This window comes from Rhinopithecus bieti, unplaced genomic scaffold (assembly GCF_001698545.2).
Source record: "Rhinopithecus bieti isolate Rb0 unplaced genomic scaffold, ASM169854v2 scaffold_11964, whole genome shotgun sequence".
Lineage (NCBI taxonomy): Eukaryota > Metazoa > Chordata > Mammalia > Primates > Cercopithecidae > Rhinopithecus > Rhinopithecus bieti.
Window position 1 is genome coordinate 1087522 of NW_016807677.1, and position 17119 is coordinate 1104640.

The 17119-nt window shown below is 48.7% G+C and overlaps 1 protein-coding gene across 1 annotated transcript in view; it reads left to right on the plus strand.

Moving 5' to 3' along the window:
• DSCAML1 (DS cell adhesion molecule like 1) overlaps positions 1-17119 on the plus strand; it is a 368693-nt gene that overhangs the window by 16854 nt on the left and 334720 nt on the right. Inside the window, exon 3 of the mRNA XM_017883085.1 lies at positions 3320-3466. Within this exon, the coding sequence (XP_017738574.1) occupies positions 3320-3466 (147 nt within the window). The remainder of the gene's footprint in view (positions 1-3319; positions 3467-17119) is intronic.

The following is a 17119-nucleotide window of genomic DNA, read 5'->3' on the forward strand; positions in this document are numbered from 1 at the left end:
TGTCCATAGGCATAAGAGACTCTTTCTCTTTCTCTCTCTCTTTTTCTCTTTCTTCTTTCCTCTTTCTTTCTTTCTCTCTTCTTTCTCTTTCTCTCTTTCTCTCTCTCTCTCTCTCTTTTTGAAACAGAGCCTCACTCTGTCGCCCAGACTGGAGTGCAGTGGCGAGGAGACACCTTCCTAAGCTTCAGTTTTCTCATCTGCAAAGTGGATGCAACTACCTACCTCTGTATCACCACATGTGATGGTTAAATGAGATGGTGCTCATTTAAATGAGGTGCTCACTTCAGCCCTTGACTTATAGAAAATCCACAGTGAGGTTTTCTTGAAGCCTTTTATTGAAAAATAATACATAAAGAAAAGTGCACACATTATAAGTATGTAGCTTGATGAAATTTTACAAAGTTCAACTAACACTCAGATCGAGAAATACATCAGGAAATACATCAGGACCTGAGAAGCCTTCCTCAAGCTTCTTTTCCCACACTATTCCCCTAAGAGCCACCACTATTCTGATTTCTAACAATATAGATATTTTGCTTATTTATGAACTTTATACAAATGGAGTCCAATGGTATATATTGTCTAGACCTTTTGCTCACCATTCTGCTTATGGGATTTACCCTTACTGCCGTGTGTGGTAGGAGGTTGGTTGGTCTCACTGCCGTCTAGTGTGCTATCATGCAGCTAGAACACACTTTCTTTGTCCGTTCTACTGCTGAGGGGATGTCTGAGGATAACATATCTCATGAGAAAAGGCATTTTGGTAAAATTCATAATGAAATACTTTTAGCAGTGAAGGATTTTGGTCTTTGGAAGAGTAGATTGAGGGAAGGAAGTAGGGTTTCTCAGGTGGTCTACTTTAAGAAAAAAGAAAGTCTCATTTCTCTGGATTAGGTCACCAGGCCAAGGGGACAGCTTAGATCAGCCATTCTTCACTAGGACATCAGGGTACACTGGCGTGTCATAATCAGTGGCAAAGTGGGTCTCAGATCATTATAAAGCACTGAAGTTTTGGGAATGGTTTTCTACTTAGAAGAGCTTTTCAACTTAGAGACCCAGCCCACTGCAATGGTGCCAGGCCTAGGTCACGCCATCTTTTCCAGGGACTGTATTGGGCCAACCAAGGAGAGTGGTTCTGGGAAAGGCCTCCCAACCAGCATGTGGTGACAGACCCTCTCTGACTTTTTGGAGTCTTTTTGCCTTAGGGATACCTCTCATAAGAGCAAGTTTTAAAGTAGCTGGGAACGGGAGTGTGTAGGGGTGAGGTGGGGTGAGAGCTCTGCCTCATTCCATCGGATGGTTTGGGGCTAGACCTTGAGCTCTTAGAACACAGAGATTTGCTCAGGGTTTCTCCCTGGGCTCCCCATGGACTCTTTTTAGGAGCAAGTCCTTTGCACTGCTCAACCCCAATGCAACACCAAGTGCTGGACTGGGAGCCCTGAGGCCTGGATTTGGAGCCCAGCTCTGGCCTCCACAGCGTGGAGGATTGGGTTAAGGGGAAGGGACCATGTTTCCTGTCACCTCCCCCTCATTAGGTTAGGATGCAGTTTTCATAGTAAGTATATAAATGTGTTTTTACAAATGAAGAGATTAAGACAAAGAGAAGTTAAGTCACTTGTCCAAGAGTACACAGCCAGTTAATCACAGACGTGCAGCTATCATGAAAAGTGACATTATCAAAGTGCTTTGCTTGTGCTGGGCCTTTCATATGCTGCTCTTATGGTGATTTCCTTTTACAAATGAAGAAACTGAGGCTCTAGAAGGTTATCCAACCCTTGTCCAGGATCACACGGCTGGCCAGTGGAGGAGGCAGGGCCCACTTGTTAGATGCCATTAACCATAAACCTCTGCTGACTCCCTGGGACATCACGGGTGGCGTGCACTCCAGCCCGCCCTTTCCACTCCACCACCCTGCCTCCCTCCAAGGTCCATTCTCCTTGTTCTCCTCTGTGCTCTCCCATATCTGGAGTCAGGGCCCTGCCCAAACCCATGGAAGGGCTGGACCACAGATCCACACAGCCACCAGTGCCTCTCCTTTCTTCTCTTTCTTCCACCTCAACTACATCTCCTCCTCATCATAGCCACAACTTGGAGAAGGGGAAAGAATAAAGGCCGAGGGAGGGCCAGGGAGAGCCAGGCTGACTGGAAACACAATAAATTAAGAGACTCTTGATGATGCCAGAGGGGCTGCAGGTGCACAGTCAGGGGGTGGGGATGGGCTGCCAGGGCCCTAAGTGTCACCTTGGCAACCATCGCAGGGAGAGGAGGAGGGCACGCTGCCCAGGTGCCTGCTGAGGTACAAGGTCGGAAGGCAGCAGGGCTCTGGATGTTCCAGCTTTACTTGGCAGAGAAGGGCGTGGAAGGATCAAGCGAGGCCTGGGAGAGGCCAAACAGGGGAGGACAAGGCAGAGGCAGAAGCCTGGGTCCCATTCCTAGGGCTGGGTCTGCCTGCCTGTAGGGGCCAGACACATGCAGTGGCTGCAGGTGGCAGTGCCCCAGAAGCCAGCTGAGGCAGGAGGTGGGCACTGTGGGGGAAGGGATGGTTCTGAAAGCAGGGACAAGGTTGGGGGTCAGGGAGGGGTGCTCTAGAGGCTGCAGCCAGGGTCAGAAGCGGGGAGAAAGCGGCAAGAATGCTCTGTTTTGGAGAATCTTGGAGACTGTGTCCATGTCTCTGGAGTTCTGTGTGCTCAGAGACAATCACAGTCCCAAACATTCTCTCCCTTTGTCCTTGTAAGTTCAGGATCTGAACTACATTTCCCAGCCTGCCTTTCACATTGAAGAAGCCCAAAACTCAGTTGTTAGAGCCTGTGTCACAGGTTTTGTTTGGGTGCATTATGGTCACTGTGTCCAAAATAATTGCCACCCTGGGTCTAACAATAATTCAGGAAATCTGGTTTGGTTTTCTTAGGGGAATTCTAGCGTATTTCCGTATTACCTGCACATCCCTTTGGTAAATATAACATTGCAGGGCTTAGGTGCTGCCCTCAAGGCTTTTAAAATCTAATATGATTTGCTAATACCGAAATGGGAAAGGTTGGAATTTGGATGGATGGTCTTGCAGAGGGAGGCCAGATATTTTTGAGGGAGAAGAGCCTGCCCAGTAGGATGGGGAGGAGGTTGATGGAGAAGGAGTTGCCCAGACAAGAACAAGATCATGGCAGGGGCTTCCGGGCTGGCTAAGAGGGAGGGGGGAAGGAAGAAGTGAAGAAGGTGAGGCTGAAGGAGCAGAGGGAGTTGAGCTGACTCTCTGTTCCTTTCTGGGGACCCTCACCACATCCTTGTGACACTCTTCTCTTCCCTACTGCCAATCTCTCTGCAGTTTTCAGGGAACCCTACACCGTCCGGGTGGAGGATCAAAGGTCAATGCGTGGCAACGTGGCCGTCTTCAAGTGCCTCATCCCCTCTTCAGTGCAGGAATACGTTAGCGTTGTGTCTTGGGAGAAAGACACAGTCTCCATCATCCCAGGTAAGAAGCGTCCTGGGGCTGCGGCAGACGGGTGCTCGCTTTGTGGGGACTGGGTAAAGTAGAGATGCCTGAGCTGGTTGTTGAGTTCAACAAGATCTTGAGATTGGTCTTGGGGAGTGATTTGTTATTGTTCTGGTGATGCTTTGGCAAAAAAAAAAAAAAAAAAAAAAGTGTCTTTGGTCTTGGTCTGGCACGTCTCTGTGTGGAGTGTTGAAGACCCACACGCTGGTGGTCTTGACTGGGTGTGTGAGGGTGCCATCAGACACCGAGTGCAGTGGAAGCCCCATCCTTTCTGACTGCTGGGGTTTTGCTTGACCCAGTCCTGAGGCAAGGCTGGAAGCACCTTACCTGCGAAAGGTGGCAAGGGGACGAGGGATGAGAAGAGGGTTTGTGGTCTGTGTTCCTGCGTTGTGTGACTAAAACAGTGAGCACTGCCTCCCTGGAGGACCTGATTTCAGGAAGCATGTGTATGGGGACTTTCCTTCTTTCCTTCTTGCATGAGTTGGCTAAAGACTCCATCGGAATTCTAGCTGGCCTCGCTTTGAGGCTGATGTTGGGAGATGGGGTTCATACCATGTTGTGGGTTCATCTCATTACAGCTGCTGTGATTGCGAGTCCCTCATTATTGGCTCCTTTTACCTCTGTGGGGTTGTGTCTCCCACAGGAAAACAGGTATGGAAGCCCCAAGAGAGGACCTCAGGTCCTTAAAATACCTCTAGGCCTCCATTTACAAAACTGTGGGATTTTTCCATCACCAATTTCTTCATCTCTGCACATTGCCGGGGTTCTGCTGCGTTTTCTTCCTTTCTCTACCAAGGACCTTTGTTTCCCTTGCTGTAAATTGGAGCAACTTGACCAGGTGACCTCTGAGTGCCCTTTGAGCATTAAGGTCCCATAACTGATTGTATGAAACGATTCTTGTTCCTCAGGGTTGATGGTTTAGTTGGGGAAGATAAGACTTCTATTCATGGAACCTTTAAAGCAAGCGTTCTTAAGCCTGCTACCCATTTAAATCCCCGAGGAGCTTCTTTAGAAACACCAGTGCTGGCCAGGTGCGGTGGTTCGTGCCTGTAATCCCAGTACTTTGGGAGGCTGAGGTGGGTGGATCACGAGGTCAGAAGATCGAGACCATCCTGGCTAACACAGGGAAACCCCCTCTCTACTAAAAATACAAAAAATTAGCTGGGCGAGGTGGCGGGCGCCTGTAGTCCCAGCTACTCGGGAGGCTGAGGCAGGAGAATGGCGTGAACCCAGGAGGTGGAGCTTGCAGTGAGCCGAGATCGCACCACTGCACTCCAGCCTGGGCGACAGAGCAAGACTCCATCTTGAAAAAAAAAAAAAGAAACACCAATGCTTAGCCTCAAATCAACTGAATCAGACTCTCCCAGGAGTAGAGCCTGGGCATCAGCCTTTTCAGTGCTCGCTAGGTGGTTCTGATGTGTACCTAGGACAAGAACCATGCTCTGGCGTGTTGACAGCTAATGCAGCAGGAGACTTTCTTTGAGACATTAATTTGCCTTTTACGCTCAGTACTTTTTCCTTCTCTCAGTTCCAAGCAGATGGCTAGGCCATTATATCTCCAGACTTCAGAGCTGGTAGCAGGATGGGAATTCGAAGCTCCTGGAAGACAGCTGCTCCTCCTGTCTTTTGTAAAACCATAGGCTAATAGCAAAGGTTAGGAAGGGTATTTTGTCTGGGGAGGAGAGCCTCTGAGGGCAAAGAACAAAGAGGAGATGAAAGGATGCCAGGGTTGGGGACCGTGCGGAAGACTGCTCCCTGGACGCAGCCAGAAGAAACGGTTGGACCCCGCAGGGGTGGCTGTGTGGGGCCCTTCAGGGTCCGGGACTGAGGCCAGGGTTCTTGTGTTCAAATGAGTCACAAGGTGCACAGCCCAAGAGCCAAAGCAATCATTCAGGCAGGGACCATGGGCTGGTGAGGACCAGAGGTACCCCGGACCTTGGCATACCCTGGGAGAAGCCCCAATAATGTTGGGGACAATCTCTTGCCTATCTAGTAGAGTCAGATTTAAGGTGATTTAAAGAACATAAAGAAATGTGGTGTTCCCTATATACTTAAGTTTATGGACTAAGCATTATATCCATTAAATAATGGTAATTTTTGCATTACAATTTGGGGGGTGCTTACTATATCCCAGGTACAGGGCTCAGAAACTTCCATACAGGATCTCTTTTTATCATCACAAAAGTCCATAAATGTGTTTTCCCCTCTCCACTTTACAGAAGAGGAAACTGAGGCTCAGAGAAGCAAAATACCTTCTGAATCACACTGAGCAGAGGGTGGGGCTGGAACCAGAGTCTGTTTTTTCAACCTGTGTGTTTAACCCCACACAGACATGCTTCCCCCACAGTATAAATGTATCCAGTAAAGTGTTACTCTAGCTACAGTGGAGGCTTTAAATGTGTGCTGTAGGCAGTGAGGGCTTTGACTTTAGGAAGGGGGACAAATTGATGTAGGGACGACTTCATGGAATCAAGTGAAGTGTGGTGATTAAGAGCCTAGAATCTAGGACCAGACTACCCGCATTTAATACTCACTCCATTGCTTACTAGCTGGGCGAGTCGTTTACTCCCTCCATTTCCCCACCTGTAAAATGGACTCATAGGGTTCGAGTAAGAATTAAACGAATCAATATATGAATAATGTCTAGAACACTGCCGGACACTGCTGAGCACAGGTTATAGCGATTATTAGGTGGAAGAGAGCATTGGCGCTGGCTGTTTGCTGCGGTGGTGTGTGTTTCTGGTATGGAGTGGTGTCTGTGTTCCCCACACGACTGCAGTTCCCACGGGCCAGCACTGGATCGTTCTCATCCACACATCCCCACTTCTGCACTCAGGGTAAATAAAAGCTCACTAAATGATCAGTGAGTAGATGAATGGGTGGCTGCAAGAATTCATGAGGAATCTGGGGAATGTCATGGACAGAGGCATGGAATAAGGACAGCAGGCTGGGCGTGGGGTGGGGAGAAGACCAGATCAGATAAGAGAGAAGGAAGGTTAACTGGTTCCTGTGCTTAGGAGCTGGAGGCAGGGAGCTTCCCCCAGGCGGCCCTTGTAGTTGGTGCTTCAGGGCTGTCTTTGATGTCAAGACTGGGCTGGTGGCCCCAAAGGGCATAATTATCAGAGAAGTGGACTTGATGCTAATCTGCGGGGCTGTGTTAAGCTTTGGTTTTGCAGAACCCCTTTCTTTAGTTTGGCCTTGGAGAATTTTCTTCTCCTGCCCAGCCCTCCAGCCCTATCCATAATCATTCTAGATCATTCTACAGCTACATGTTAGATCCAGGGCCAGTCTTCCCCAAGCACAGAAATCCAACTAGCATGATCATGGAGGACTCCATGAGAACCAGAGAGAGTGGAGTTTTGTCTTGTCCAGGCTCTGTAGGTGAGGGGACCAGAACTCGGGCCCACATGCCACATGCTTTAATTTTGGCAAAGGCAAGTAGTTTGATTTTTTATAAAAATAGTATTTTTTTCCACTAACCATATTCACACTATGCCCAGTATGTGTGCTGTGTGTGTGTGTGTGTGCATTTTGAGGTGGGGAGGCTGGATGGCACTTCTCATTGGTAGGGGAAGATTACATGGCAAGTTGCCCTGAAGGTTAATGGAGGATGGAGGAGCCAGGGATACTTCCCTCTGATGCTTCAGGATCAGCTTCCAGAGCCAGAAGAACTGTGTTGACTTTGATTTCTGGATCTACAGGGCTGGGCTCAGCTTCTCCACAAACCGCAAGTCCGGGAGGAGCTGGAACACAGAAGGAGGGGCAGGGAGACTGGTGTGGGCCCATCAGAGCCCCAGGAGGCATGCCCTTGGGGATGCAGGTACCCTGGGAGGAGGGGACCCTCATGTGGTTGCAGCCCCTGTGGATGGGAGCTGGCTGTCCCACGCCTCTTTCTGAGGGAGTCTGGGAAGAATTGAAGGCTTGGGACCAAAACAAGCTCCATGAATTGGGTGTTTACTCACAGGTTAGCCTTCCTGGCTATCTCTGGCTATCCTGAAGCTGGCAAAGGAAACTCTCAACCAGCTTTTTGGCTGTGCTTTGCCCAGGGCAGTGACAGGCTAGAGAAATAGCTCAAAGTACTACCCTTTAGCCACCTACTATACCCGCCTCCACTCCCTCAAGCAGGTCATCTTTCCATCCTGCTGTTTAAAGATGTGTGTATAAAGCACAGAGCCTCTCACTTTGTATCTGGCAGACTCCCACCCTTGCTTCTCTCTCCAGGGATTTGGTCCTGGTGTGAACTGGCTCTCCAAGGCTGGCAGGGTGGGGGTAAGAGGGCCAAGGGCTGTGCACAAACATAAATTAAAATTAAAGCCTCCAGTGAAGCTGAGATGTGGTTTAATTTCCCATCTGCATGATCACCATTACAATACATGTTATTGGATATAAAGATAAATCCGGCCCTGTTCCTAATAGCTTTTAATTTCCACCAGACCTGATTATATCAATGCGGGCCCCTTGTGGGAGTTTCCCAGCATGCTCTTCCCCAGCATCCTGACTGGCTCTCTCGGCCCCAGCAGGGAGTTTGGGACACTGCTCAGATGCGGGCCAGATGTGTCTGCTGCTGCTCAGGAAGACAAGCCTGCATCAGCTCCCTTGTCCATGCAAATGGGAATACTGAGTTGTCACCATGCCTTGGCCGGCTAAAAGTGTGCTGAGTACACTGTTGTGAGTAGGGAGACACAGGGGCAAGGAGGCTTCTGGCCAGAGGGGTCCTGTGACATGAGAAAAGGTCTCTTAGTGTCGTATAAGGATTCTATCAGGCAGTGCTTCCTTCCAGGAGCCCGCCTTTGGCCAAGAGAGCAAAGTAAACCACCAGCCTCCCTAGAATAATTAACTCCAGAGTTCCGGGGTGCCAAGTGGGTTTTCATAGCTCTCATTCGATTCAGCGATCTCTTCTGCCTGGGGTACAGTGGACGCCTCCTCTCTGTTGACGCCCTGCCCCTCTTTTGTCCCTTACACTTTTGTCCCTTACTCTTCCATGAGGCCAGACATAGGCCTGCCAGGCAGACAGTACTACCCTGGTTTCGTTCCCGGAGCGCTGCCTTCATTCTGTCTTGCGTCCTAATCTGTTATTTCTGTCTGTCTGCAGCAGGAGGGTGTACGACTGTATCTTTTTCATCTTTTATCCCCAGAACCAGCACAGCACTGTCACAGAGGAATAATAATAATAATAACAAGATTAATGATAATACCTGTCATGTATGGAGACCTCTTTTGGGTTAGGCATTTTACATATATTATCTCTAATCCTCACAATAACCCTTTAAGAGAGATACTGTTTTTATGTTCTGTTTTTGTTTTATTTCCTCATTTAATAAATGAGGATGTTGAGGTCCAGAGCAGTTAAGCACGTTACCCAAGGCCACAGCTAATAAGAGATGCGGCCTGGATGTGAGCTGGTCTTCCACGTTCCTCTACTTCCCGCCGCCTCTCCGGAGCAGGCTCGGAATCGTTAGGAGTTGGGTGTCCTTAGGTTTCAACATAGGAGGAGGGCCCATCTCTGTCTCCTGCACTTGCCTGGGAACAGAAACCTATCACCAACCCTTGTGCTGACCTCTGGCTGTGTGTGCAGTGACCAGAGGCTTGGGCTTCTCTGAAGGGCAACAGATCTCCAGCTTAAAAACCAGTGAACAAAACAGCCATCCTAACAAGAAGGCTTTGTTGGGTTCTGGCTCTGTTTTTGGCCCCGTGGGAGACACAAAGACTGTCCTAAACTGGGAATTTAGGATTCGGCTCATGTTGTCGGCTCTGATGGACAGGGATGGATAATCTCAATACAACAAACAAATGTGATCTTGGTTTGGCTTTGGAATGCAGATTCAATTTATTAATTACATTTCGCTCAGGCTGACATGAGGGTCACTTCTTTGGCTCCCACAAATCTACACCAATTTGAATGGGAGATAGGCACAGAGAGGGGAGGTGGTGCCAGTGCTGGAAACCAGTTTGGGCCACATGTAGGCTGTGAACATGTGGAATCACAGACTGCGAGAGCTGGAAAGTGCCCTGGAGACTGTGTCACTCAGCCTCTGCATTTATGGATAAAGAAACCCAGGTCCAGACCAACGCTCTCCCCTGCCATCTTCTCTCCTGTCTCTTGCTCTCTCTCGGGGCACATGATTTTAACTACTCATGGGCACCTTTGTATTTCACTACAGATACCAGATATTTTTCCTCCTTTGTCTGTCTGGAGCCTACGCATCTTTCAAAGTCTGGTTCAAATACTACTTTTTCCATGATGTCTTTCCTCGATTTCTGCTAAGAATGGATTTAAAAGTCACCCAGATTAACCCACTCCAAGGGGCTCCTTTTCTGAACTCCCTTCAAACTTTATCGGTTCCTTACTCTAGACACTAATCGTACTTTGTCCTGTAATTTTTTTTAAAAGTCTGTGTTATCTCCATTACAGGAATGTATAATCATCAGGGGCAGGATTCATATTTTATTCAGACCTCTCTTCTCTCCAGTGATTAATGGTGATGACAAAGTGACAGTCTCTCCCCTACTGAACTGTCCTGTGGCATGGAGGACACTGGGAGACCTGCCTAAGGTCCCGTAGCAAATTGGTGGCATTACCAGGGTCTCAGCTTGGTGGTCCTTCACCTCCATAATGCCGAGTTGCTTCTGTGGGTTCCTCTTGTGATTCTCTGCTGTTCAGGTATAGAATTGGAGACCTAAGCTCTCAACTACTGATGAGTCTGGAGAAAAGCGGCTGGGATTGTCACTCTGCACTAGTGGGAAATAGACAATAGATCCGAGGCAATTCAACAAAAGGGGCTTGGACCCCTGCTGGGTGCCAGGCACAGTGCCAGGCCTTGCAGAGGAGTCCAGGTTGGCCATGATCTGTTCCTTTCCTGGCTTCTGTCTGGGGACTATAGTGTCTTCCCACAAAGAGGAGGATACCACAGGAACATTCTTTCTGTTGATGGCCACGCAGTAAGGCATGCTGAAGGAGACGGGGCTCAAGTCAGGCCCTGGAGTCTGTGACCAGGTCAAGAGGGCAGAGAGAGCACTTTGGATGGAGGTGACAGTGCAGGCACAGGCAAGTGGGCAATGAAAGGGTGGGGTGATCTGGGAACATGGCTGGAGGGTAAGAAGAAGTGGTGAGCAACCTGAGAGGTCACTGGGCCGTTTAACTCATGAAGGTACTGCCTAGTTCTAGGGAAAAAAAATAAGGGACAACGTGATAATAATGAGTGATATTTATTGAGCGCTTACTAAGTTGCCAGGCTCTATTCTAAGCATTTGACATATGTAGCTTGCTTCACCTTCTCAGCAATCTAAAGAGAAGGGGACTTTTATTCCCCCATTTTGCAGATGGGCAAGCGGAGGTACAAGAATGCTAAGTAAATTGCTTAAAGGTAGTAAGTGGTGGAGCCACAACTTACGTATTCAGACTCCATCATCTGTGCTCCTAAGTGCTGCACTAAATTATCTCCCACAGAATTCACATATATATAACATTTTATATATATATGAGATGGAGTCTCGCTCTGTCACCCAGGCTGGAGTGCAGTGGCAAAATCTCGGCTCACTGCAAGCTCTGCCTCCCGGTTCACACCATTCTCCTGCTTCAGCCTCCCGAGTAGCTGGGACTACAGGCGCCCGCCGCCACGCCTGGCTAATTTTTTGTATTTTTAGTAGAGACGGGGTTTCACCATGTTAGCCAGGATGGTTTCGATCTCGACCTCGTGATCCGTCTGCCCTGGCCTCCCAAAGTGCTGGGATTACAGGCATAAGCCACCACGCCCGGCATATATATATATATATATTTTTTGAGATGGAAGCTTGCTCTGTCACCCAGGTGATCTTGGTTCACTGCAACCTCCGCCCCCCAGGTTCAAGTGATTCTCTTGTCTCAGCCTCCTGAGTAGCTGGGATTACAGGCACACCACCGTGCCCGCCTAATTTTTGTATTTTTAGCAGAGACAGGGTTTCACCATATTTTAAAACTCCTGCAAACCAACAAGAAAAAGACAATGCGACAGAAAGTTGGAGAACAGTTATGAGCAAACAATTCACAGAAGATATAGTGGGATGTGGTGGAAAGAAGACAGGCTGTGGAGTCTGCTAGTCTTAATTGATGACCTTGCAAGTTACTTCCAAAGCCTCAGTTTAATCATCTATAAAATGGGAATGAATCCTTGAAATAAAAATTGGGCCTCGGAGGAGACTCAAATTCCTAAATGGGAAAGGAGCCACCTAAATGCATCAAAGAAATTGCCCATCTAGCTTCATGCAGTTGTGCAACCTTAGACCTCATCTCCCTCGCCCCATCTTCTCCATTGTCTGGCATCATCACCCACCACCTGTGCTACCTTTTTTGGGTGCTGAGCTGGAGGTGGTAAGCTAGGGCCTGCAGCCACCCAAAGGGGTGATGGTCCTAGAGTCACAGATGGAGAGTGAATCCCCCTAAATATGATCTTGAGAAAGCTACAAAGGACTATGCAAGATGGATCAACCACCATCATGTTTTTATCTCAAATATTCCATGATATTAACTGAATAGAATGACAGAAACAAAGTGCCTAGGATGTAGTATTAATCTCTGGATTCACTAGCACCTTGCAGGGTACCTGATAAACATTTTCTGTTGAGGGAAGGGATGGAGGTGCGGTTTGGTACCAACATAGTAAAGATCAGCTCCACAAACTGCAGGGTGTCTAATTTGCTCCAAGTGCTCAAGCCCTGGTTCAATAAAAACTATTGTCTCTCAAACGATACAGTTTATAAAGTGCTTTCAGATGATGTCACTTGCTCCTCACAGTAGCCCCCATTACCTTGCCCATTTTACAGGTGTAGATGCAGAGGCAGTGTGGCTTAGTGACTTGTGCAGGCAGAAGAGGAGTGAGAGGGGAGGCAATAGATGTGTATGAGTCCATAAGTGTATGTAGGGCCCCACAGCAGGCACCTGCGTGTAATCTCATTTAATCATGCTTGGAACCCTCGGAGGGAAACATGCTACCCCCATTCTTAGATGTAAAGAAAATGAGATTCAGAGAGGCCGAGTGATTTGCTCCAGGTCACACAGCTTCCAAGTGGCAAGGCCTGGGTATGGACCAGAGCTTCTGTCCCCAAAGTCCAAGCTTCTTCCCTGTAACAGTGACTCCAGGCAGAGTGCTGTCCTAGGAACTCCCAGCAATTACTGTCTCCCTCATCAAGGCAGTTAGAGAGCGGAAAAGGCAGCTGGTCCTTAATTTGGCTGTTGTTTGTTTATTGTTTGCTTCGGTGAGAAAGGAAGCCTCGGACTCAGACATATTGTATTCTTCCTTGAAGTGTGGAGAAAATCCTACCTGCCAAAGCTGTTAAGCACGTGTTGCAGGTTAGTGATTACAAGAAAGCACTGGGAGGCAGCAATGGGATTCTCTCCCTAAACTGAAATGATACTCATAGTGGCAAGAATCGTTGGTAGGAAAATAAGTGATCAGTTACTGAGCTCATCTGTGATAAGTGTTTTTCTCCATCATTTTATTTAAGCTTCACCGGTGCCCTATGTAGTCAGTATTATTATTTTTCCCATTTTGCAGATGTGGGGCCTGAGGCACAGAGAGTCACAGAGGTCAGCCTTCCCAAGGCCATACCCTGAGGAAATTACGAGGCAGAATCTGAGCCCAGGGCAGTGTGATTTCAGCTCTTAGACATAGCTTGGGCCACTTCTCCATCTGTGCCCTGCAGCCGGCATCTCCTTCAGTTTGTATAGTGCTCTCTGGTTTATAAAGCCTGTTCACCAGCATCATCTTATGAATCCTCCCAAACACATCTGCGGGAGACACAGGTTTAACAGACTCATTTAACAGACAAGGCAATCAAGGCTTGGGGGCACTGAGGGACCTGCCCAAGGTCACACAGCCAGGGAGGGGCACACCAGAACTCTGGTTTTGATGCCTATGCCCCAGGAGCTCTCAAAGCACCCCCTCCCAGAGAGCATGCCCGCAGCTCCCTAGAACTCCTTCCAATATCCCAGCAGGCGGGCTGCTCTGCGCTTGCACGCCAGTTGGTTGGTTCCAGAACCATCAGCCGCACTCCTCAGTCAAGCAGAAATGTCTCGTGTTCACAGGTGCCTCTGGCGGCGTGTGCATGTGTCATGTTTTGCTTTTCCATTTAGTTCATGGCAGGCGCTGCATTTCCAGAGCACCCCCTGGGTGAATTTCAGCAGATTTAAGACAATTGCAGGAAAACGCTGTGCCCTGGGATCACACCGTGGCAGTGGACACAGAGCAAGCAGCATTGTTTGGTTAAGTTGGCACCTCTGAAAGTTACCCTGAAATCAGAGCGGAATTCTTTATAGAAGGTTATCCTACACATAAATCATCATTAGACTACCTCATTTTTGTTTAATGCCTACCTAACTGTGCTGTAGTCTAAAAATGTGTGTTTAGTGAAGTCAAGGGTTGCAGGGAAATTATAGGGTTTTCAAAAACTCATTTGCTTTGCTGGTGTTCACATCAGAATCAATCTTGCCTTTAGTTCTCAATCTCATCACAAACATGCAGTCTTGCTTGCCGAATTCTGGCATTTAATGTAGGGTAGCATTTATTCAGAAGAAGCCAACGGTGCTTACAGAATGGTAGAGCTATGTATAGATGGCACTTCCTGCCAAGCCTGTGATTTTGAACTCTGTTGTGTATCAATGAGAGCCAGAGCTGGTGGAGATGGTGCTATGGTTCTGTGCGGAGGCCTGTGCTGGGTAACAGTGGGTGGGGTGGTCTGCGTCCGCAATGCCACAAGCCTCAATGTGTGCGAGCACATAGTAGGCACCCAGGCAATGTTTGTCGAATGCTTAGAGGACGGTTTAGCCGGGAAGGTGACTGATCCTTTAGATTAAGTTGTAAATGGGATGGATGAGAATGAAGGGGCGTGTGCGGCTGTACCTGTTTCCGTGGCTGCTGGAAAAAAGCCACCATTTGCTCCTGTTCTGCTCTGAAGAAGCAGGGCTTGCTTGGAATCTCTTCTGTGATGAAGTGAAGCTGTTTAGAGAAGCAAAATCCTGTGGGCTCTGGCCTCAGAGGGATCTGGGTTCCAACACTGACCCTGCTCCTAACTTGCCTTCTGACCCTGGCCAAGGTCTTAACCTTTCTGAGCTGCACATTTTTCAGTTGTGAGGATTCAAAATCAGGTACTTTTATTTTCTGTATAGAGAAAATACTTTTCCATGTATGTAATGTATTTTCTATATAGATCTGTTTTCTATATACAATTTCTCTATGCGTAGGTTTTCAGTTTTTCCTAGGGCTAGACAGACGCATGTCCACAAGCTGCCCCGGCCTTAGTCGTCTTTGCTGTGTAGCCTGGGAGGTCTCTGTGAGGAGTGAGACCATCGGTGTGAGCATTTAGGAGGGCAGACACTGCTGCCCTGACACAGAGGGTCACAGGCTCATGCGGCCTTCAGGGCTAAGGGCCTGAGGGCAGGATATGGAGGATCCTAACCCTCATGATGGGGCAGAGAGGCAGGGACACCCTTAGTGTTACCCCCTAAGGCCAAAGCCCAACGCTCCCATTATGCTCTTTGCTTTTGTGGGCCTGGTGTCTTGCTGTGTGCAGAAGCCTCTGGAATTTAAATACGAGTCTCTGTAGCTGCCAAGCTCGACTTTCAGAGTGGAATTCCAAGCCAGCTGGAGCCGGGCACAGACCTTCCCATCCCAGTATGGAGGGCAGGAGGGGCCCTGGGCCTGGACAAAGGCCTCTAAGATTGAGGTGTTTCCTCTCACACCTAGAGACTCCTCTTCACCTCTGGCTCAGAGCAGTTTGGGGCTCAAAGTATGTCTGAATACCCAAGCCATTAGGGTGACAGGATCTGCCAGAATCCTGAAGACACCACTGAGAGGCAGACAACTGAATGGGAGAAGGGCCTGTGGAAGTGGGTGGCCGTGAAGGTGGCCGTGGGTGTGGGTGGAGTCTGGGGCTCTGCCAGGTGTGGAGTGAACTTCATCCTATGTGAGAGTCTGGGGGCTTCTCTGAGACTTTGTAACAAAAGAATCCCTTCTAAGAGTGCGTGGCTGGGGTCCCTCTTCACTGCCCCTCATAGTGGGACACAGAAAGGGAAAAGACTTGCATTGAGAATGTTCCAGAACCTGCGGCTACTGCCCAGGCCTAGGAAAGCCATTTTGCAAAGCCTGATGGAACAAGGTTGTACCCTAGGACCTGCGCCCAGGAAGGGATACAAAACCACAGCTTCTGGTTCCGTCAGCCTGTAGCTGTGCCAGCCATGTCTGACGTCGATGTCATCCCCTAAATCTATCTAAACGCCTGTGTCGGCATAAGCAACAATCCGTTGATTGGATTTTTAGTTCATTATTTAATTTAGCAAATGTTTTTTGAGTGCTTCCTGTGTGCATGATGGGTGCTGTGTTATGCAGACAGTGATTCCCAGGGGTCTCTGCTTGAGGATCTCAAGGGATTTGGAGAAATTCCTCTTCCCACGCACCAAAGAAACTAATTTTAATTAAAATAAATATGCGTGCATGTGTATAAATAGCATGCATGATGTAATTTGTACATATTGAATAGGTACATATATGTATTCACACACTCATGCACACGCGGATCTTTTTTTACCCATGGAAAGGGGAAAGAGACTTACCTGTGTAGACCCCAGCAGTGCCCCAGAGCAGGGACCTAAGAAAGATGTCTTGGTGTTTTGAATTTTAGGGACAGCCTTGGATGAACCACTGTTTCATGAGCCTGTTAGGCATACGAAGGGTGGGCAGAGGTATGGAAACATTTGGGGACACCGTGCCAGCCTTCAGGGTCTAATAGTCAAGATGAGTATGGGACACAAGTGACCCAACGCAAGGCAACAACACAACACAACACACAAGAGTGTGATGAGGGTGCAGGAGAGCAATCAAGTTCTTGGGGGACTGAGAGGTGGGGACACCCATCTTTTGTGATTAGAGAAGATGCCCTGTAGGAAATGGCCCCTCCTCCTGGGTCCTGGAGAAGGGGTCTGTTTTGGCAGGCTGAGCTCCTGCAGGGGAGCAATGTTCTAGATCTGCCAGCTCTCAGCTTTAGAGTCCCCTGGGGAGCTTAAGAAAACCACCAGTGTCTAGCCCCGACCCCAGGACAATTAGATCAGGATCCTTGGCAGTGAAACCCAGGCATCTGCATTTGTTAAAGCTCCCTGTGTGATCCCAGTGGGCAGCTGGGGTCTGGGCGAGGGAGGCTGTACCAGTGAACTCCTGGAGAGCTGAGAACAATGGGCTGCTCTTGGGGAAAAGCAGCCTGGCTGGGCTCAGGATGCATCACAGGTGGGATATAACTGATGTTGTGTGAGTTGTATGTAATCAAAGGTCACTGGGGAGCCAGTGAAGATTTTGAGTGGGGCATGGTTTGGAAGGAATTTTAGGGGTTGGTCTTCAGTAATCAAGGATGTTTCCAGAAAAGTGGAGGGTCATCCCTGGCTTCAGCCTCCTGGAGTCCATGTCTGCCCTTGAATTTTCCAGGATTTATCACTGGGTATCCTTCAGGGGGATGGGCCCAGAGCTGCCTCTGTCACATACCCCACACTCCCGTCTTACTCCTGTGCTCCTCCTCAGGCTGCTGGCCCTAAACCCAGGCACCGGCAAGGTGAATGTGGGAGCTCACCAGAGAGGTCTGTGGAAGGAAGGACCCCACATGGCATACCCAGAG